Source organism: Melanerpes formicivorus, unplaced genomic scaffold, assembly GCF_026170545.1.
Source record: "Melanerpes formicivorus ecotype bairdi unplaced genomic scaffold, bMelFor1.0.p_v2 SCAF_28, whole genome shotgun sequence".
Taxonomy (NCBI): Eukaryota; Metazoa; Chordata; class Aves; order Piciformes; family Picidae; genus Melanerpes; species Melanerpes formicivorus.
In genome coordinates, this window is record NW_027142380.1 from 7,461,106 (window position 1) to 7,477,873 (window position 16,768).

The 16,768-nt window shown below is 42.0% G+C and overlaps 1 protein-coding gene across 3 annotated transcripts in view; it reads right to left on the bottom strand.

Annotated features, from left to right (window-relative positions):
- Positions 1–287: 287 nt before the first annotated feature.
- EIF4E3 (eukaryotic translation initiation factor 4E family member 3) overlaps positions 288–16,768 on the bottom strand; it is a 38,953-nt gene continuing 22,472 nt past the window's right edge. For 2 of the 3 annotated variants that reach the window (XM_068154368.1, XM_068154365.1), the window contains exons 2-8: positions 13,087–13,159; positions 10,926–11,020; positions 8,067–8,127; positions 4,104–4,170; positions 2,792–2,947; positions 2,080–2,123; positions 288–1,831 (exon numbers count right to left, since the gene is read on the bottom strand). In XM_068154368.1, coding sequence (XP_068010469.1) covers positions 1,760–1,831; positions 2,080–2,123; positions 2,792–2,947; positions 4,104–4,170; positions 8,067–8,127; positions 10,926–11,020; positions 13,087–13,159 — 568 coding nt within the window. In that variant the 3' untranslated portion in view covers positions 288–1,759. The remainder of the gene's footprint in view (positions 1,832–2,079; positions 2,124–2,791; positions 2,948–4,103; positions 4,171–8,066; positions 8,128–10,925; positions 11,021–13,086; positions 13,160–16,768) is intronic. The other variant, XM_068154367.1, reaches the window with a different exon arrangement.

Here is a 16,768-nt window from a genome sequence, read left to right on the forward strand (position 1 = left end):
CCTGAGGCTGAGGTGTTTCATATACTGTCATTATAGTGTGGATATACATATATATATACACACACACTCTCACACATAATTATAAATATATATCTATAATTATAAATATATATATATAAACATCATAGAATTAAACTGGTAACAGACTATTTGAAACCTCAGCCTAATTGCAACTTGAAAATACCTTAAGTATTAACTGAATTAACACAAGAGATACTTCTAATAAACTTCAGGTCTTCTTTCTGATTTAATTAAAGAAGAAAAGAAAGAAAAAAAAGCAACAAAGCAATTTAAAAGTGTTTTTAATTAGGAACAAAACAGCTTCTAAGAGAGTCAGTTTGAAATGAAAACCACACAGGTTTAACAAAACCCCAGGATCTGTACCATTCACTCTCAGAAAGCAATTACAGAAGGAAGACATTTTGATTTTAGAAAATTTGTTTAATTAGTAATGCTCATTAACTACACAGTTTTGATTCATAAATACAGGTAAAGCTATATATATATATATATATATATATAAACAACTCCAATGGTTGATTCTTATTTTTAAATGTATTTGGTTTTAATGCCTGCCTCTTAGTATACCAAAGACGTGGAAATCAGTGCCACTTGAAGAGCTGCCAAACAGAAACCTCTTGCCAATGAAGTAATGCTCAGTGGCGTGCACATTCAGCTCTACCTTGCAGCTTCTCCTCATAAAAGAAACTACATTAATCTTTGGTAGTGTTATTAAAACAACTCAACACCTCAAAGAATTAGTATAGACAAATACGTGAAGATTAACACTGTTTATATTCTTTACTGTTTATATCCATATCCAGGCTACAATACAAAATCCCTTTCTTTTCTGTATTTCTGTGTTTATTTTTTTGTTAAAAGGCACTTGGGAGGTCATGATGGCTTGAGTTATATGATGGGATCTCTTCCTCTGCACTGAAGTCAACAGAAATTCTGACACTGACCTTTGTGGGTGCAGCTCTGGGCCTGAAATACCCACAGAAGTGTGAGCGCTGGATCCAGTTAGTTTAATGCTTTCAAAATGATTCATGACACTTTTCCATGGAGAAACATCATAAGCAAGCATGCAATATAGGAACATGTATATCCCCATCCCCTCTTAAATAAGAGAGGTGTGGAACTGGCAAGGTTTACTCCTAGGAGATGCCTCAGTCTAGTCTGAACAAGGGTTCTTCAGAAATCACTACAATTAAAACACTCATTAGCATCGTCCCACAGGTAGTCTCAACATAAATGTGGTCTCTTCGGTCTCTTGCTTAGTGAACACTTCACTATTTACTTTTACAATTCATGTGCCCTCTTGGGACACAACCAGTGAGTAAATCTTAACACGATAGGAATGTTTTAGGATGAAAATTCAAACCACATTTCACTGAGTCATTATTCCTCTCCGTAGAGCACACCTCAGAAAAGAGCATACCAACTCTGCATGTTTGCATTTCACTCAGCACAGTACAGAAGAAATGAAAGTCTGCTACCTTCATGAAATAGGAACAAATGTGATCTGACTGGGAAACAAAAGAAAACAAAACCAAGTGGCAGAAATATCTTTTTACAGAAACAATGGAATATGTAAAGAACCAAACCAAAGGTAAATGAATTGCACAGTTAGTGGTCAAGGCAACTGGTTTTCCTCATTTTCCTAGTTTGAAATGTTAGGAACTCAAAAGGCCCAATGCACATTATGGTTCTGCAGGGCTTCTCCTTGTCCAGACCACCTCAAAACACCAAACAACAATCAATGAGCTTGGCGCAGGCTGCTCTCAATGTTTTCCCCGTTGGCCTTCAAAAGCATGATGCTCTCTGTGTGCTAGGGAAAAGAGAAGAGGAAAAAACCCCAAAAGAGCATGTAAACTCTGACAAGGAGTTGAAAAGATTAAAAAAGGAGAAGACAACAGTGTATAAGATGTTGAGTTGCTGGAACATGTGCAGAGAAGGGCAACAAAGATGGTGAGCGGTTTGGAGGACAAGCCCTATGAGAAGAGGCTGAGGGAGCTGGGGTTGTTTAGCCTGGAGAAGAGGAGGCTCAGGGGAGACCTTATTGCTGTCTACAACTACCTGAAGGGAGGTTGTAGCCAGGTTGGTCTCTTCTCCCAGGCAACCTGTGACAGAACAAGAGGACACAGTCTCAAGCTGCACCAAGGGAGGTTTAGGCTGGATGTTAGGAAGAAGTTCTTCATAGAAAGAGAGATTGGCCATTGGAATGTGCTGCCCAGGGAGGTGGTGGAGTCACCATTACTGGAGGTCTTTAAGAAGGGACTGGACGAGTCCCTTGGTGCCATGGTTTAGATGATAAGATGGTGTTGGGTGATAGGTTGGACTTGATTTTGAAGGTATTTTCCAACCTGGTTAATTTTATTCTATGCTATGCTATAAAGTATAAGCAATGTACAAGTGATCTTGGAAATATACTACTCTGATAATACATTTATACAGAGCCCAAAATAAGCAATCCCTGAAAATCCTGATTGTAAACGATTCCTCTAAATGAATACTTAAATTGAACAGCACGTAGTCTTTAGAGTTATCAAGAGATCTGTCTCACTCATTTTACAAATCAGGCACATGAAACATGCACCCAAATACATTCTACAATTAAACTAGAAGATGTATTTGGAATGGTAGCTGACTTTCACATTGATGGGCCATACTTTTAATGCAATGTGAGGTGCTATGTTTCCAAAAGATTAATGAGGAATCATGCAAGATATTGCCAAGGAAATACCCTACCAGCACTTTGTTTCTCTAGAGAAGAGCAGAAAACACTTACGTTTATAGAACACCACTTTAAAAGATGTCTGTGGCAGAAGTTTGTTTATCTTTTCCACCACTTTTGCTTCACTTGCTGAAGAGGCATTCACGTTCCAGACTTGCACAACATCCTCACGGTCACGGACACTGACACTCACCCCTATTATCTCATCATCTGCACAGAAGAGGAAGCATCATTAAGGAATACTTTAAAAGTGAAACATGTCTAATTTGATACTCATATATTGTGAAAACAGTGCCCAAAAGCAAAAAGAAATGAAAAGCAGCAGTCTCCAGTGAGGAGACCAGCATTCAAAGCAGACAAAATAGTTACCAAAAAGAAACAAACTGTATTTATAGAAACTATTGGAAATATTACCTCATGGTGGCTTTAATAAAGCGCCAGAAAATTATTCATCTCTGCTATTAGCAGTCTTACCCTTGATTAAAAGGGAATCACAAGATGCCCTTCAGTAAGGTTAGCAATACAAACTACTAAATAATTTACCTGCAGTTATGTCTAGAAGTAAAAATGGGAGGGTGAAGGTGAAACAACCAAAACCCCAAGAACAGTACCTGAAGAAGACCAGGCATCAGCTTTTCCACACTATGCTTTCTTTTTGTTTTAGTCAATGCAATAACTCCAAGAAAAAAGACCAAAAAAAAAACACCAGCAAAACACACCCAAACATATAAAAGGAACAAAAACACAAAGAAAAAATGGACAAAAGTACAAATGAAAGAAAAGGACACAAACAAGGAAAGGATACAAAAACACAAACAAGGAAAGGGACAAAAACACAAACAAGGAAAGGGACAAAAACACAAACAAGGAAAGGGACAAAATAGAAACAAGAGGACAAAAACATGAACAAAAAAGACAGAAACACAAACACAAGGGAAAGAAAAGCAAGAGGGGGAAAGAAAAGCCAGAGGGGGAAAAAAAGATTAAAAAACCCAACCCTCCACCACCCAAAAACCCAACAACCCAAAGCCCAGAAACAAGACTAATTTAGTTACTTCCAACCATGACGGTGCAAGCAATCCAGTATGAAAGTGTCATTTTTGGGGTGCAGAGTCCTGGCACTGTAGAATTTATTAATCATTTAAATGCTGGCTAATTTTATATTACTAGAAAACTACTTGCTGGCTTCCCATGAATGCAACCTGTCAAGTTGGAGCCCTGTGCTAAGTCAGCCAGAATACCTTGTCCTTTTCATGACAAGAGGTATGAATGTGATTTCCAGCCCTGTACCCCGTTTTGAGCAGTGTTTCCATGTTCTGCATTCAAATTCGATATGGCATGCCAGCCTCGATTATTTTTAAGTCACCTGCTGCGCAACAGTCTGCAAACTGCTCTCCAATCGTTGCTAACAGAAGCTCTTTCCAAACTGCAGCCTGGGGAAGGGGAAAAAACAACAACACAAAAAAAAAAGAGTTACATTTGCATTACTATATTTGGTTTTAATGAAAAAGTTAGGCTTGCTAGCTCAGCTTTGAGTACATTCTCTTCCTGAAGTTGTCTAGACAAAAAGAGAATTTATTCCAGGTACACTGTGTTACAGAATTAACAGAGAATTAACCCTTCCATCCAGTTGAAACAAGAATTTAGACCCTGCAAATGCATGCTGTTACACAGAACCGTACCAATAAATACTTGAAATATTTAACAATAAGTTTATCTTTGCTCTGTCTGTGCCCATGACTCATCCTGAATGCAGCAGTTAGTGTAAAGACTGAAAGTAGATTTCTCCCATGATGAAAGACCACAAGGCCCCACTTGTGAGCCTTTGTTTCTATGGAAAATAATTACTACCCACTTCAAGAAAAGTATCTGAAAACCAGTAAATTAAATTGATTTATATTTCAACATCATCTCTGCTTTGCCCTTGCTGTGAACCAAGCCCATCTTTCAACAGATTCAAATGCTCACCAGCAAATTAAAACGGGGAAAAGCTCTCTGCCACTTTTATCTGACACTTCCCTTGGAGACTTGTTATCACCTAAGCCAAAGCCCACTCAAAACTTTGGCTGTATCTGCACCAACCTAATGCTGCAAGGAGTGGGTTTGTAGGGACAGAAACTTTGATTTTTTTGAAAGAACACAACATGAACATTGGTCTGCGCCACCATAATGACTTTTTCATGGACCACTTGGTAGGAGGAGGGGTGATGGTTTTAAACTAAAAAAGGAAGGTTAAGACTACATAAAGAAGAATTTTATTTATGCTGAGGGTGGTGAGACAGCAGCACAAGTTGTCCTGCCCCATCTCTGGAACCATTCCAGATCAGGTTGTTTGCTGATCTGAGTGACCTGATCTAACTGAAGACCCTGCAGTCAGCAGGGTTGCACCAGATGACCTTTAAAGGTCTCACCCAAGCCATTCTATCACAGTTTTAAGACATTTCTTTTCTGCTATATGAAGTCAGCTTGAGTTTTGGAACCATAAAAACCCCAACATATCAAATGCACCAAGTTCAAACAAATGAAAAAGAAAAAGCAAGCAGCCCCAAGAATGTCAAACTAATAAACTTCTTTAATGGTGGTTTTTGAGTACTCCTAAGGCAACTTTTAGAATACAAAGGATTTCTGTGACTCACAGTCATCTAATTCAATGCAAATCCAAAGCTGTGCTATGGGAAAGACTGTCTGACGCTCCTGAGGCAGGCTGAAGATGCCAGCATGACACAGCCTTTCACATGATGCCCTTCACCTGCCAGTGGAACAGCTCATGTATTGATGATGGGAGTGACCATGAACTCTCTCATTACCAGGGGCAGTGCTCACTACTGGGAGTTGTCCTAATGGTCTCAAGGGTAGGAAGCATTTCATCCAGCAGTAAGCAGTTGCTGGATCAGGTTTATGAGGATCTAAATAGTATCAGGTTTCGTATTAAAAATTGGCCCATGGAAGTGTCAGCATTTTGTCAGTTTTTCATAACACTATCTTGAGAAAAAAAAATCATTTTCCCCCCTCCACACCCCCACCGAGAGCTGCTCCTCTTTTTGAGATAGCAGTTTGGCTCATCTTAGCCAAGGAGATGCTGTGTGCACATGTGATGAAGAACAAAGCCAAAAACCCCATGAGAAACAGGCACAAAAGTATTTTTATGCTATTTACAGAGGCACTGAAAGCTCACCAAATTTCACCTTCAGTTAAACCTGGGACAAAGTTTGAGAGACCAAAAAGTATCTTCATTTTTAAAAGGGGGCTATCATTCATAGAATTTTAGAATGGTGTGGGTTGGAAGGGGCTCCCAAAGGTCATCTAGTCCAACCTCATGTGCCGTCCACAGAGGCATCCTCAGCTAGATCGGGTCTCCCAGAGCCCTGTCAAGCCTCACTCTGAATATCTCCAGGGGCCCCAATCACCTCCCTGGGCAACCTGTTCCAGTGCTCCACCACCCTCACGGTAAAGAACTTGTTCCTAAAATCTAATCTAAATCTGCTCTTCTCTAGTTTGAAGCCATGGCCCCTCATCCTATCACCACAGGCCTTTGGCCCCCTTCAGGTATTGGAAGGCTGCTATTAGGTCTCCCCAGAGCCTGCTCTTCTCCAGGCTTAACAACCCCAGCTCCCTCAGCCTGTCCTTATAGCAGAACTGCTCCAACCCCCTGATCATATTCATGGCCCTCCTCAAAAAACAAGCAGCCAGTAACACAGGCACCCCAAACCAGTTGTCAATTTTGACATCTTCAGACCGTGGATTCTATGAGGGAAAAAACCCCAAAATTTCAGTCTTTTATGATCCCTTGGATCTGCAGGGGAGGAAAGCTGCAACTCACATCCCTTGGATCTGCAGGGGAGGAAAGCTGCAACTCACATCCATTGGAACTGCAGGGGAGGAAAGCTGCAACTCACATCCCTTGGATCTGCAGGGGAGGAAAGCTGCAACTCACATCCATTGGAACTGCAGGGGAGGAAAGCTGCAACTCACATCCCTTGGATCTGCAGGGGAGGAAAGCTGCAACTCACATCCATTGGAACTGCAGGGGAGGAAAGCTGCAACTCACATCCCTTGGATCTGCAGGGGAGGAAAGCCTGCAACTCACATCCATTGGAACTGCAGGGGAGGAAAGCTGCAACTCACATCCAGGGAAAAAAACCACAGGCAAAAATCAATTAACTTTTGGCCAAAACTTCAAGCACTACCATTCAGCATTCCAGGCCTTCTGCAAGGCTGTCACATTTTCCTGACACTTCACTTTTCATGTTTAGAGGCCTGAATCAGAACACACTTACGGTCATAAACACCACATGTGACGAGGTCAGATCTCCTCACCACAACAGTTCACAAGGGAAGTTATCCACATGTATTTGATTAAGGGCACAAAGAGAAACCCAGTTTTTTCAGCTGGGCTAGAACAATGACATGCCTGAATGGATTTTAGCTTTCACATTTTAAAATAAATAATAACAACAACATAAAATAAAAGGTGAAAAACCTGAGCAGAACTAAAGTTCCACAAGATGCACACAAAGTGGTCTGACACCTTGTTGTTGCCAAAGAGGATGATCCCACTCTTCTCTTCTCCTCTACCCCCTATATCCATCCCAAAACCCCTCTCCTGCCCATGCATTCTGATTAAAAATAAACTAAATAGGAGACTTCTGAGATCAGAGTGCATTAAGCTGCCTCACTAAACAGTCCAATAAGCATCACAGCCAGTGTAAGAGTGATCAGGAGAGAATGATCAAGATCTTCCTCCTTCCAGTGGGAGCAAGCCATGAGATGGGATGAGCTATAGGTAGAAACAATGCCTTGGTCCATGTTTGGCTACAGAAAGTCCCACACAGGTGCAAACAAGGAATGCCAGGCAGAAATAGTCCTACTGAGTCTAACACAGAGCTTAGGAGCACTTCAGTGAAACTCTGAAAGCTGTGCTGGATTCTTTCTGTGGACATTTGAAGAGCATTGCCGGAGTTGTGGCTATAATTTAGCATATAATATTACCAGGAAAAGATTCTTACATTTTTCTTTGCATGCCTGTATGCAAAAAGTCTTTAGAACAAAGGTGATTATATAAAGCACTGCATTTCCAAATGGAAATGACTCCAGCTTTCATTTGCTTGATAATATAACCCCCAAAAAAGTTACCAAAAGCAAGGGATGTGGAATTATCTGAAAAGAAACAGTTGTCCATTGTCTTGAAACAAAAGGTTGTAGGCAATAAAAGAGTGTTTGGTTGTTGTGTTAGGTGATGTAAGAACTAAAAAGCTTTGTCAGATGGTGTTTAATGAAACTCCCTCACTAAACCATGTTGAAGTAAAACAAATAAATCAGTGTCACATACCGTACTTTCTTTAAGGACCTTCATTTTCCATATACCTCCTTTGGCATTGCTTTCCTCTTCCCTGGTTATGGAAAAGAGATCAGCAACATAAACATTCATATTCACATCGAGATAAACCTATGTTTGGGGTTCAATTTCCCCAGGAAAATCTCCCACTGGAAATGCAGGTAGCATGACTCAAGCTAGGACTTCTGCATCAGAGAGAATTCTTCCATTGCTCATTCTCAACACCTAATCCCTTTCCTAAGTTTTGTGTGTTGGAAAAGATTTATATTTTCCCAGCCTGCAGAACATCTTTGAAGTGGCTGCACACTGCATGGGAACAAGCCACGAAGCAGTTGTATGTTTTACTATGGTAACCTTTTATTTTGGAAAAACTCTGGCATGTTGTCACAGAAGCAGTTTACTTCTCTTAGGTCTATCCAGTTGAAGAAAATAACATGAGAGCGCTTTATTGCAGTTTTGTGACAGCAAGAAATTAATTGCCTTTGTTAAAAGAAAGGCTGAAGCTGCCCAGAGTTGGGGCAGATGTAGCCATTTAAGCTGCTTCATAATGACAAAAGCACAATATTACAAATGTGTCAGCTTCAAGTTTAATTTGTCACAATGAGAATCACAGAATTGTTAGGGTTGGAAGGGACCTCAAGGATTATCCAGTTCCAACCCCCCTGCCATGGGCAGGGACACCTCACACTAGATCAGGTTGCTCACAGCCACATCCAGCCTGGCCTTAAAAACCTCCAAGGATGAGGCTTCCACTACCTCCCTGGGTAACCTGTTCCAGTGTCTCACCACCCTCATGGAGAAGAACTTCTTCCTAACATCCAATCTGAATCTACCCATTTCTAGTTTTGTTCCATTCCCCCTAGTCCTATCACTACCTGACACCCTAAAAAGTTCTTTTTATAAGGTTTTCAATTATAAGACAAGCTTCCCATTAAACCTCTTTCATAAGAAAGATGAAGGAATAACCTCAAATTCATCTTTGGAATATCTGGCATATATTTGGAATAATATCATATTGGGCTAAGATCAGTATGAGGCCTACAGAGATTCCCCAGAGTCAATGGTCTCCCCCCAGTCCACACAAACACTAGGGAAAGGAGGGGAAAAAACTTTGGAAGAACATCCTCACAAACCTGCAGTCCTGAATTCTTACTTTAGAATTTATTTTATTCTTAAAAACCAGTGCTTCAATTAGCCAGTTTATTGCAACTGTAAACTGAGAGGAGCTTCTTGGCATTAATTACTCAAAAGTTAGCAGGTTACCAATGAGATCAAATTTGTGCAATCCCAGTCCTAAAATACAAAATTACTTTCACAGCCTTAAAGCAGATGTTTCCTTCTCAGAAGAGAGCTTTGCATTTCACACCTCTAACAGTCACAGATGAAATAAAAAACTAAATCCATATATTGAAAAAAACTTCCAACCAAATATAAATATATCTTAAAAAAAAGCAAAATGCTCATCCTTACAAAGATATCAAGATCTGCACACAATGGCCCAGGTGATCTGTATCACAGAAATCACAGTATCACCAAGGCTGGAAGAGACCTCAAAGATCATCAAGTCCAACCTGTCACCACAGACCTCATGACTAGACCATGGCACCAAGTGCCACGTCCAATCCCCTCGAGGGATGGTGACTCCACCACCTCCCTGAGCAGCACATTCCAGTGGCTAACAAGTCTCTCTGTGAAGAACTGTCTCCTCACCTCAAGCCTAAACTTCCCCTGGTGCAGCTTGAGACTGTGCCTTCTAGTTCTGGTGCTGGTTGCCTGGGAGAAGAGACCAACCCCCTCCTGGCTACAACCACCCTTCAGGTAGTTGTAGGCAGCAATAAGATCTCCTCTGAGCCTCCTCTTCTCCAGGCTAAACAACCCCAGCTCCCTCAGCCTCTCCTCATAGGGCTTGTGCTCGAGGCCTCTCCCCAGCCTCATTGCCCTGCTCTGGACACATTAAAGTGTCTCAATGTCCTTCTCAAACTGAGGAGCTCAGACCATCAATATTTTTAAACCCCAGTTTATCAATTCTAACCACTCATAGTATTTTTAGAAGATATGGTATAGAAGATCTTCAGGTGTACTTCATTTGAGAAAATGTGCTTCTGTGGTAGATCAGGACAGAAACCTCCTGTAGGAAGTCACCCTCCAGTTAGACATACCACAATCAAGTTATAGAATTCCAATCCATTCACAATCTATGCAAAGGATGCCAAAAGGATCAAGCTCTTCAGAAAGTGTCTAGACTTCCCAACTGAGATGTGACAGAACTGCAGCAGGAAGAAAGTTCATGAAAAACTCCATTTCTGAAAGCAAAAACTCAGTGATGTATGCTTTATTCCATTACTGTCCTGCAATCAAGTATGAATTTGTTGCAATGCATCACTTCATAATGCCCTAAGTTAGTTTTAATCCAAGGTGTCAGTGCATTTCGCTGCATATGAAGCACCCTTTTGTACAGGTAAAGAACGGTGAAGCACCATCAGCTGTTTGCATCATTATTACACTAGCTCCAATGGAAAGAAAAAAATCTGCAAGCTAACAATAACTCAAATAGAAGTAACATCCTGGGAACTCTTGAACTGAAATTCAGAGTCACATTTTGATTTCTTAACTTCTCTTTCATAATTCAATTTCTTTCTTACATCCACGTTCAGAGGCAGACAAATTGTCAATACAGATTCTTGAGTACAAGGCACTTTTAAGCCTAACAAGATATTTCTTTTGTAGGTCTCTCGAATTAAGGCACTTGCAGGCAACAGAAAACAGATCCTCCTCTCCCACTTCTCCCTCCTTCCATCACTTGAGGTGCCTTCCCTGCCCATGCCCAGGAATGCCTCATGATAACACACCTACCAAAGTGGCCGTCTTTCTCCCCGCATCAAATGGTAGCTGCATCTCAAGGGCAAGTTTGTCACCAGAGGAATGTTGTTGTAGACACTCCAGAAATCCTTCAAAAGAAAAACACCAGTTGCATTAACACCAGAGAGTAAGATGAATGTAGATTCACCTCCTTGTTCATTTTCCCTAAAACAATTACACCTCCTGCTCCTGGAGAACTGGCACCTTCTACGTGATGAAAAAAAATATTTGTTGCAATTTCACTTCTAGTTTTTTTTGTTTTCTAGATGCAAGGAGGCAGAAAGAAGGAAAGGACTTGAACTGGGGATTACTTTAGAGTCAAAGCCCTTAGGAATAAAGAGGAAAAAAAATCATCAAAATCAGAGTTGCACAGAACATATCACAACAAACTGGGATATAGAACTTTACTAGCATATTAGAAACACTAATCTCAATTATCCACTTTGCTTCACTTATGGCCAGTCTAAAACTTCATTATAGAATCATAGAATGGTTTGGGTTGGAAGATCATCTAGTCCCAATCTCCTCCACCATGGGCAAGGACACCTTCCACTGGACCAGGTTGCTCAAGACCTCATCCAACCTGGCCTTGAACACTTCCAGGGAGGGACCATCCACAACCTTTGTGGGCAACAGCGTCTCACCACCCTCCCTGCAAAGAATTCTTTCCTAATATCCAGTCTAAATCTGCCCTCCTCAAGCTTCAAGCCCTTGTAAGATTTCTTGTAGGCCCCCTTTAGGCACTGGAAAGCCACTATAAGGTCTCCCCGGAGCCTTCTCTTCTCCATGATGAACAGCCCCAACTTCTGCAGGTATTTGTTATGACTGAGTTTCAAAGCCTTCACAAACAATAACTTGTTGAACTAAATGCCTAACTAGAAATTCAACTACTTTGTCTAGATGACAGTGAAAAGTTCCAAGCAGATACAAAGAGCTCAAGCTGCAGATATTAACAAGAATGGGGGAGAAATTACAAGATCCAAGTCAGCAGGAACCACTGGATTACTTCCCAGTGTTTCTTCCCAGAGTTTCTGCTAGTAAAAGCAAAAGCTGTCATGCAGGTTTGGGGTGGATGAAAGGCACCTAACAGCAGTGGTGAGCAACAGGGAGGGATGACTGAAAAGATCCCAGTCCCCTTTCTTCTTCGTTCAACAGCTGGGAATAAGAATGGATTGTTAAAGACTTGCATTGCACCAACATGCAACGAGGCAATATTAAGCATTAGTATAGCTCATTAATTATTGTTTAATATTGAATCATTAGCACAACTTCAGAAACAAAGATTGCAACACTGTATGATACAATTTGGTGGCCTTTGGCAATTCTCTTTACCAGCCATTACCATTACCCAGTCACAAGAAGAGATGGAAGACTATTAAAAATAGAACAAATTGGTACAAAACCTCCATTTCAACTTTCATCTTACTCTTACCTGGCTGTGTGCCCAAACCCTAAGGTTACTAACAGAAGTGAAGGGAGCAGAGATGCACCAGCTCTGCAGCTGGGAACTCTTATGTCCGGAACAAGGGATTCAGTTTGAAAACTTTCCTTTTTCGGACATCCTTCAGGCAGTGCAGGCTGGCATTGCTCATTGAGTAGCTATGGCCCATGATGGACAGTGATGAAGTCAACGAAGATTTTGTGTTTGCTCCCCCTCTGGGCCACACTGCTAGCTTCTGATAACCTCACCCAGATCATCAGCCTTCCCAGGGAACCTGAAGGTGGTTTTATGTTTTAATCCTCAACCTGATGAGAAGAAAACCTTGAGTTTTTCAGCCAATAAAATCAAATCATTTAAGTAATGGCTAGATTCAGAGTGAAGCAGATAACACTAGGGGGAAAAAAAAGCAGGAAAAGTGTTCAAAATTAAAATGTTACAGTTCACTGGAAGCACAAGTGGAAACTCAGCACAGTTCAAAAAGAGGGGGCTTGCCTCATCAAGCCAATGTGCCTCCTGCTTTCCTGGCATGGAAAGCGAAGTGAAATCCAACCCATGACCAAGCAATACCACACACAGCAGATAACACTCATGTTTCATACCACAGGTAAGCAAAGCTGCAAGCCTGACTCACCCCTATGAGGAAAAGTGAAACTTAAGAAGTGAATAGACATGACTAACATGTGACAGCTCCTATGGCAATGCCAGACACCTCACCTGCACTGTTTGGACTGTATAAATTTTCTTCAGATTTGAGGCACATTCAGCAGCTGTTGTACCAGGAAGGGACCTTGGAAACAAGCAGAGATTAATTAAAACAAATTTTAACAAGTGGGAAGAAGGGAGATGGATGGGGAAAGCGCCTCATGAGTGTGAAGCTGACATATTTACATGCCAGAGTTGCCTAATGAACTCCAATTCTAATTATCATAGAATACCACAATGACAAAGGTTGGGAGGGACCTCTGGAGATCATCTAGTCCAACCCCACTGCCAGAGCAGGCTCACCTAGGGCATATTGCACAGGACAGTGTCCAGGCAGGTTTGGAATGACTCCAGAGGTGAAGACTCCACCGCTGCACTGGGCAGGCTGTTCCAGTGTTCTACCACCCTCACAGGAAAACAGTTCCTCCTCATGTTTAGATGGAACTTCCTGTGTTTGGCTTTGTGCCTGTCACCTCTTGTCCTGTCACTGGGCATCACTGAAAAAAAGACTGGCCCCATCCTCATGACAGCCACTCTTTAAGTATTGATAAGGATTGATAAGATCCCCACCTCACTTTTCTCTAGGCTAAAAAGCCCCAAGTCCTTCAGCTTTTTTTTCTTTTTTCATATGAGAGATGTTCTAGTACCCTCAGCATCTTTGTAGCCCTTTGCTATACCCTCTCAAGCAGTTCCCTGTCCTTTTTGAACCAGGGAGCTCAGAACTGGACACAGTACTCCAGATGAATCATTTAAAGATGAACTTCAGTGTTCTTATACTTTGGAATAAATTAAGATTCCCCCGGTATTTTGTAAAGTATTTTGATTAAACAGGTGAATTAGAAGTTTTAAGCTAAGAATAACAGTGCTCCTTCTAATGGTCCACCCCCACCCCACGGTTGTTAGGCATCAAAACCCTCTGCAGTGCCAGTGAGAAGGGCTATACAGGAGGCACTCCAAGCTCCTACTCCAGGCTTCTTTTTAATGCAGTTTAATATAAACCAGAAGCTCCTGCAGAGTTTTAAGGCACTCTCAGTGTTCCATACTTGAAAAAGAAAGGCTCATCCACACAGTCTACATAATGAAGTGTAATTAGCAGGAGCAGAGGCCACTAGGTGGCAGAGGCGACCAGCTGGCTGCGGGCTGGGGACACGATGGGGACGTGCACACGGGCTGATGAGAGGAGCATGTCCCAGAGGACAGCTCTCCGTTCTCTTACGGTAAGCCAAGTAACTCAACGCATGACCAGCAGTCCTCATCAGGGGTCAGTACTGGGGGCTGGCACCGTTTAACATCTTTGTCAGTGACATGGGCAGCGGTTAGTGTGCCCTCAGCAAGTTTGCTGACAACGCCAAGCTGTGCGGTCTGCCTGACGTGCTGGAGAGAAGGGATGTCATCCAGAGGGACCTGGACAGGCTTGGGACATGGACATCATAAAGGTCAGTAAGGTCAAGTGCAAAGTCCTGCACAAGTACAAACTAGGAGATGAGTGGATTAAGAGTAGTCCTGCAGAGAGGGACTTGATGGGTGAAAACCTGAGGATGCATCCTGAGCTGCATCAAAAGCAGTGTGACCAACAGGTTGAGGGAGGTGATTCTGCCCTACTCTGCTCTTGTGAGACCACCCCAGCTCCCTGCTAGGAGCACTGTGTCCAGCTCCAGGGTCCCCTGCACAAGACAGCCATGGATCTGTTAGAGCACACCCAGAGGAGTGTCAAGATGATCAAAGGGCTGGAACAAGGACAGCTTGAGACAGTTGGAGTTGTTCAGCCTATGTGAAGAGAAGGCTCTGGGGAGACCTTATTGTGGCCTGCAGGAAAGATGAGGAGAGACTCTTGACCAAGGAGTGTAGTGACAGGTTAAAGGGTAATGGCTTCAAACTGAAAGAGGGTAGATTTAGATTAGATACTAGGATGAAACTCTTCACTGTGAATATGGTGAGGCACTGGTTGCCCAGAGAAGCTGTGGATGCCCCATCCCCAAAAGTGTTCAAGGCCAGGTTGGACATGGCTTTGAGCAATCTGGTCGAGTTGAAGATGTTCCTGCCCATAGTCACTGTAACACTCATCTTACAATCCCCAGCACATGCCCCCACAGGCGCTGCTTGCAGAGAATGAGGTCAAAATTGCCAAGACACATTCCATTTATTAGAATTGGAAACATCTCTTTTTTTTTTCTCCCTCAGCAGATGAAGTAGGATTTCTAAAGAAAAACGAAGATCAAAGGCAAAGCAACCTCCCATTGCATCTCAGAAGGGGAAACAAAAATGTGTAAAATGACTAAATCTGGCACAGAAGCAACAGAGCAGATTTAAGGAAACAGAAAGCGCAGTTGTTGCTCAAGTACCTGCTGAAGAAAGGATAAAAGCAAATCAGATCTCAGTAACCCTCCCGTCAACGTGGCTCTCTGCACTGCTACATCTGATCAGCAGGAAACACAAGAAGAAAAACACTCAAGTTACTCTCAGTTGTTACAGATACAATGTAGGCTCTGGGGCAAAAACTAGATATTCATGAAGAGGGAAAAGAATTAATATGCAAAACTACTGAAACAGCATCACATCTTCAAAACTTTAGTAGTAGCTCCAAGGTCTTTTGAAGGCTCCTATCAAAATGAGTTAGCTTTAAAATACAGACAAACCTAGCAGAGAATTCTCTCCCAACTTTCTCAGCACAGAACAGCCAAACAAGCATCTACTTGACTATTGGCCTGCTAACCCAGAGAATCATGGAACTGATGGGGGAAAGCGTGGGTACCTTTAAATCTCTAAGATCACTTTATCTAGAGGTTATAAAAAAATCCAACCTCTAGCCCAAGAAATCACTATGGGGCAGGTTCTAGTCCTGTGGCTCAAGAACTATGAAAACTCCCAAGGAAAAAAATGGTAAGTTGAAAGCAACAACAAACTTTCATCAGTGTGCTCTAAAGGAATTATCATAGTAAGGTTTGGGGTTATTTTTGCAGGGTTTTGTAGGGCTTGGTTGTTTTGGTCTGTTTTGTTGGGGGTGGTTCTTGTTTGGTTGGGTTTATTTTTGTTTTAGTTTGGGGGAGTTTGGTTTTCTTTTTCTTTTAGTCTACACCCAGTATAAAAGAACAAAAAGTGAAATATTTTTATTCCTCTCAGTACTTCACAGAAACTGAGCCAGCTAGTTAAGTTAAAACAGGCTTTAAAACTTCCAGGTGATACAACTGTGTTTGTCAGCATGGAGTAGAGGATTGGCAACAAAGTACCCATTGTTTTCCCCTTGTTGCTGACAGAAGCAGCACCTCTGTGCTAACCTTTGTTTCATAGATTCATAGAACAGTTTGGGTTGGAAGGGACCTTAAAGATCATCTAGTTCCAACCCCACCCATCATGGGCAGGGATACCTCCTGCTTCGACCAAGTTCCTTAAGGCCTCATCCAAACTGGCCTTGAACATCTCCAGAGAGGGAGAGGGCATCAACAACCTCCCAGGGCAACTTGTTTTATGATTCTATGGCTGGTCTGTCACCACACCACCTACAAATGCCCATCTGGGTCCCCCATGGAGAGGCTGCACATAAAATATTCAGCAGTTCTCCTGGTCTGTCTATTCTGTGCCCTTTCATGCCACTTTTCTGCATCTTCTGGAACTTTATGGCAGGAATGATCCAGCCTCACTGCAAAGTATCTCCCAGTTAACTCCATGAGCATCAGTTCAAAGTCAAGTGTAGAAA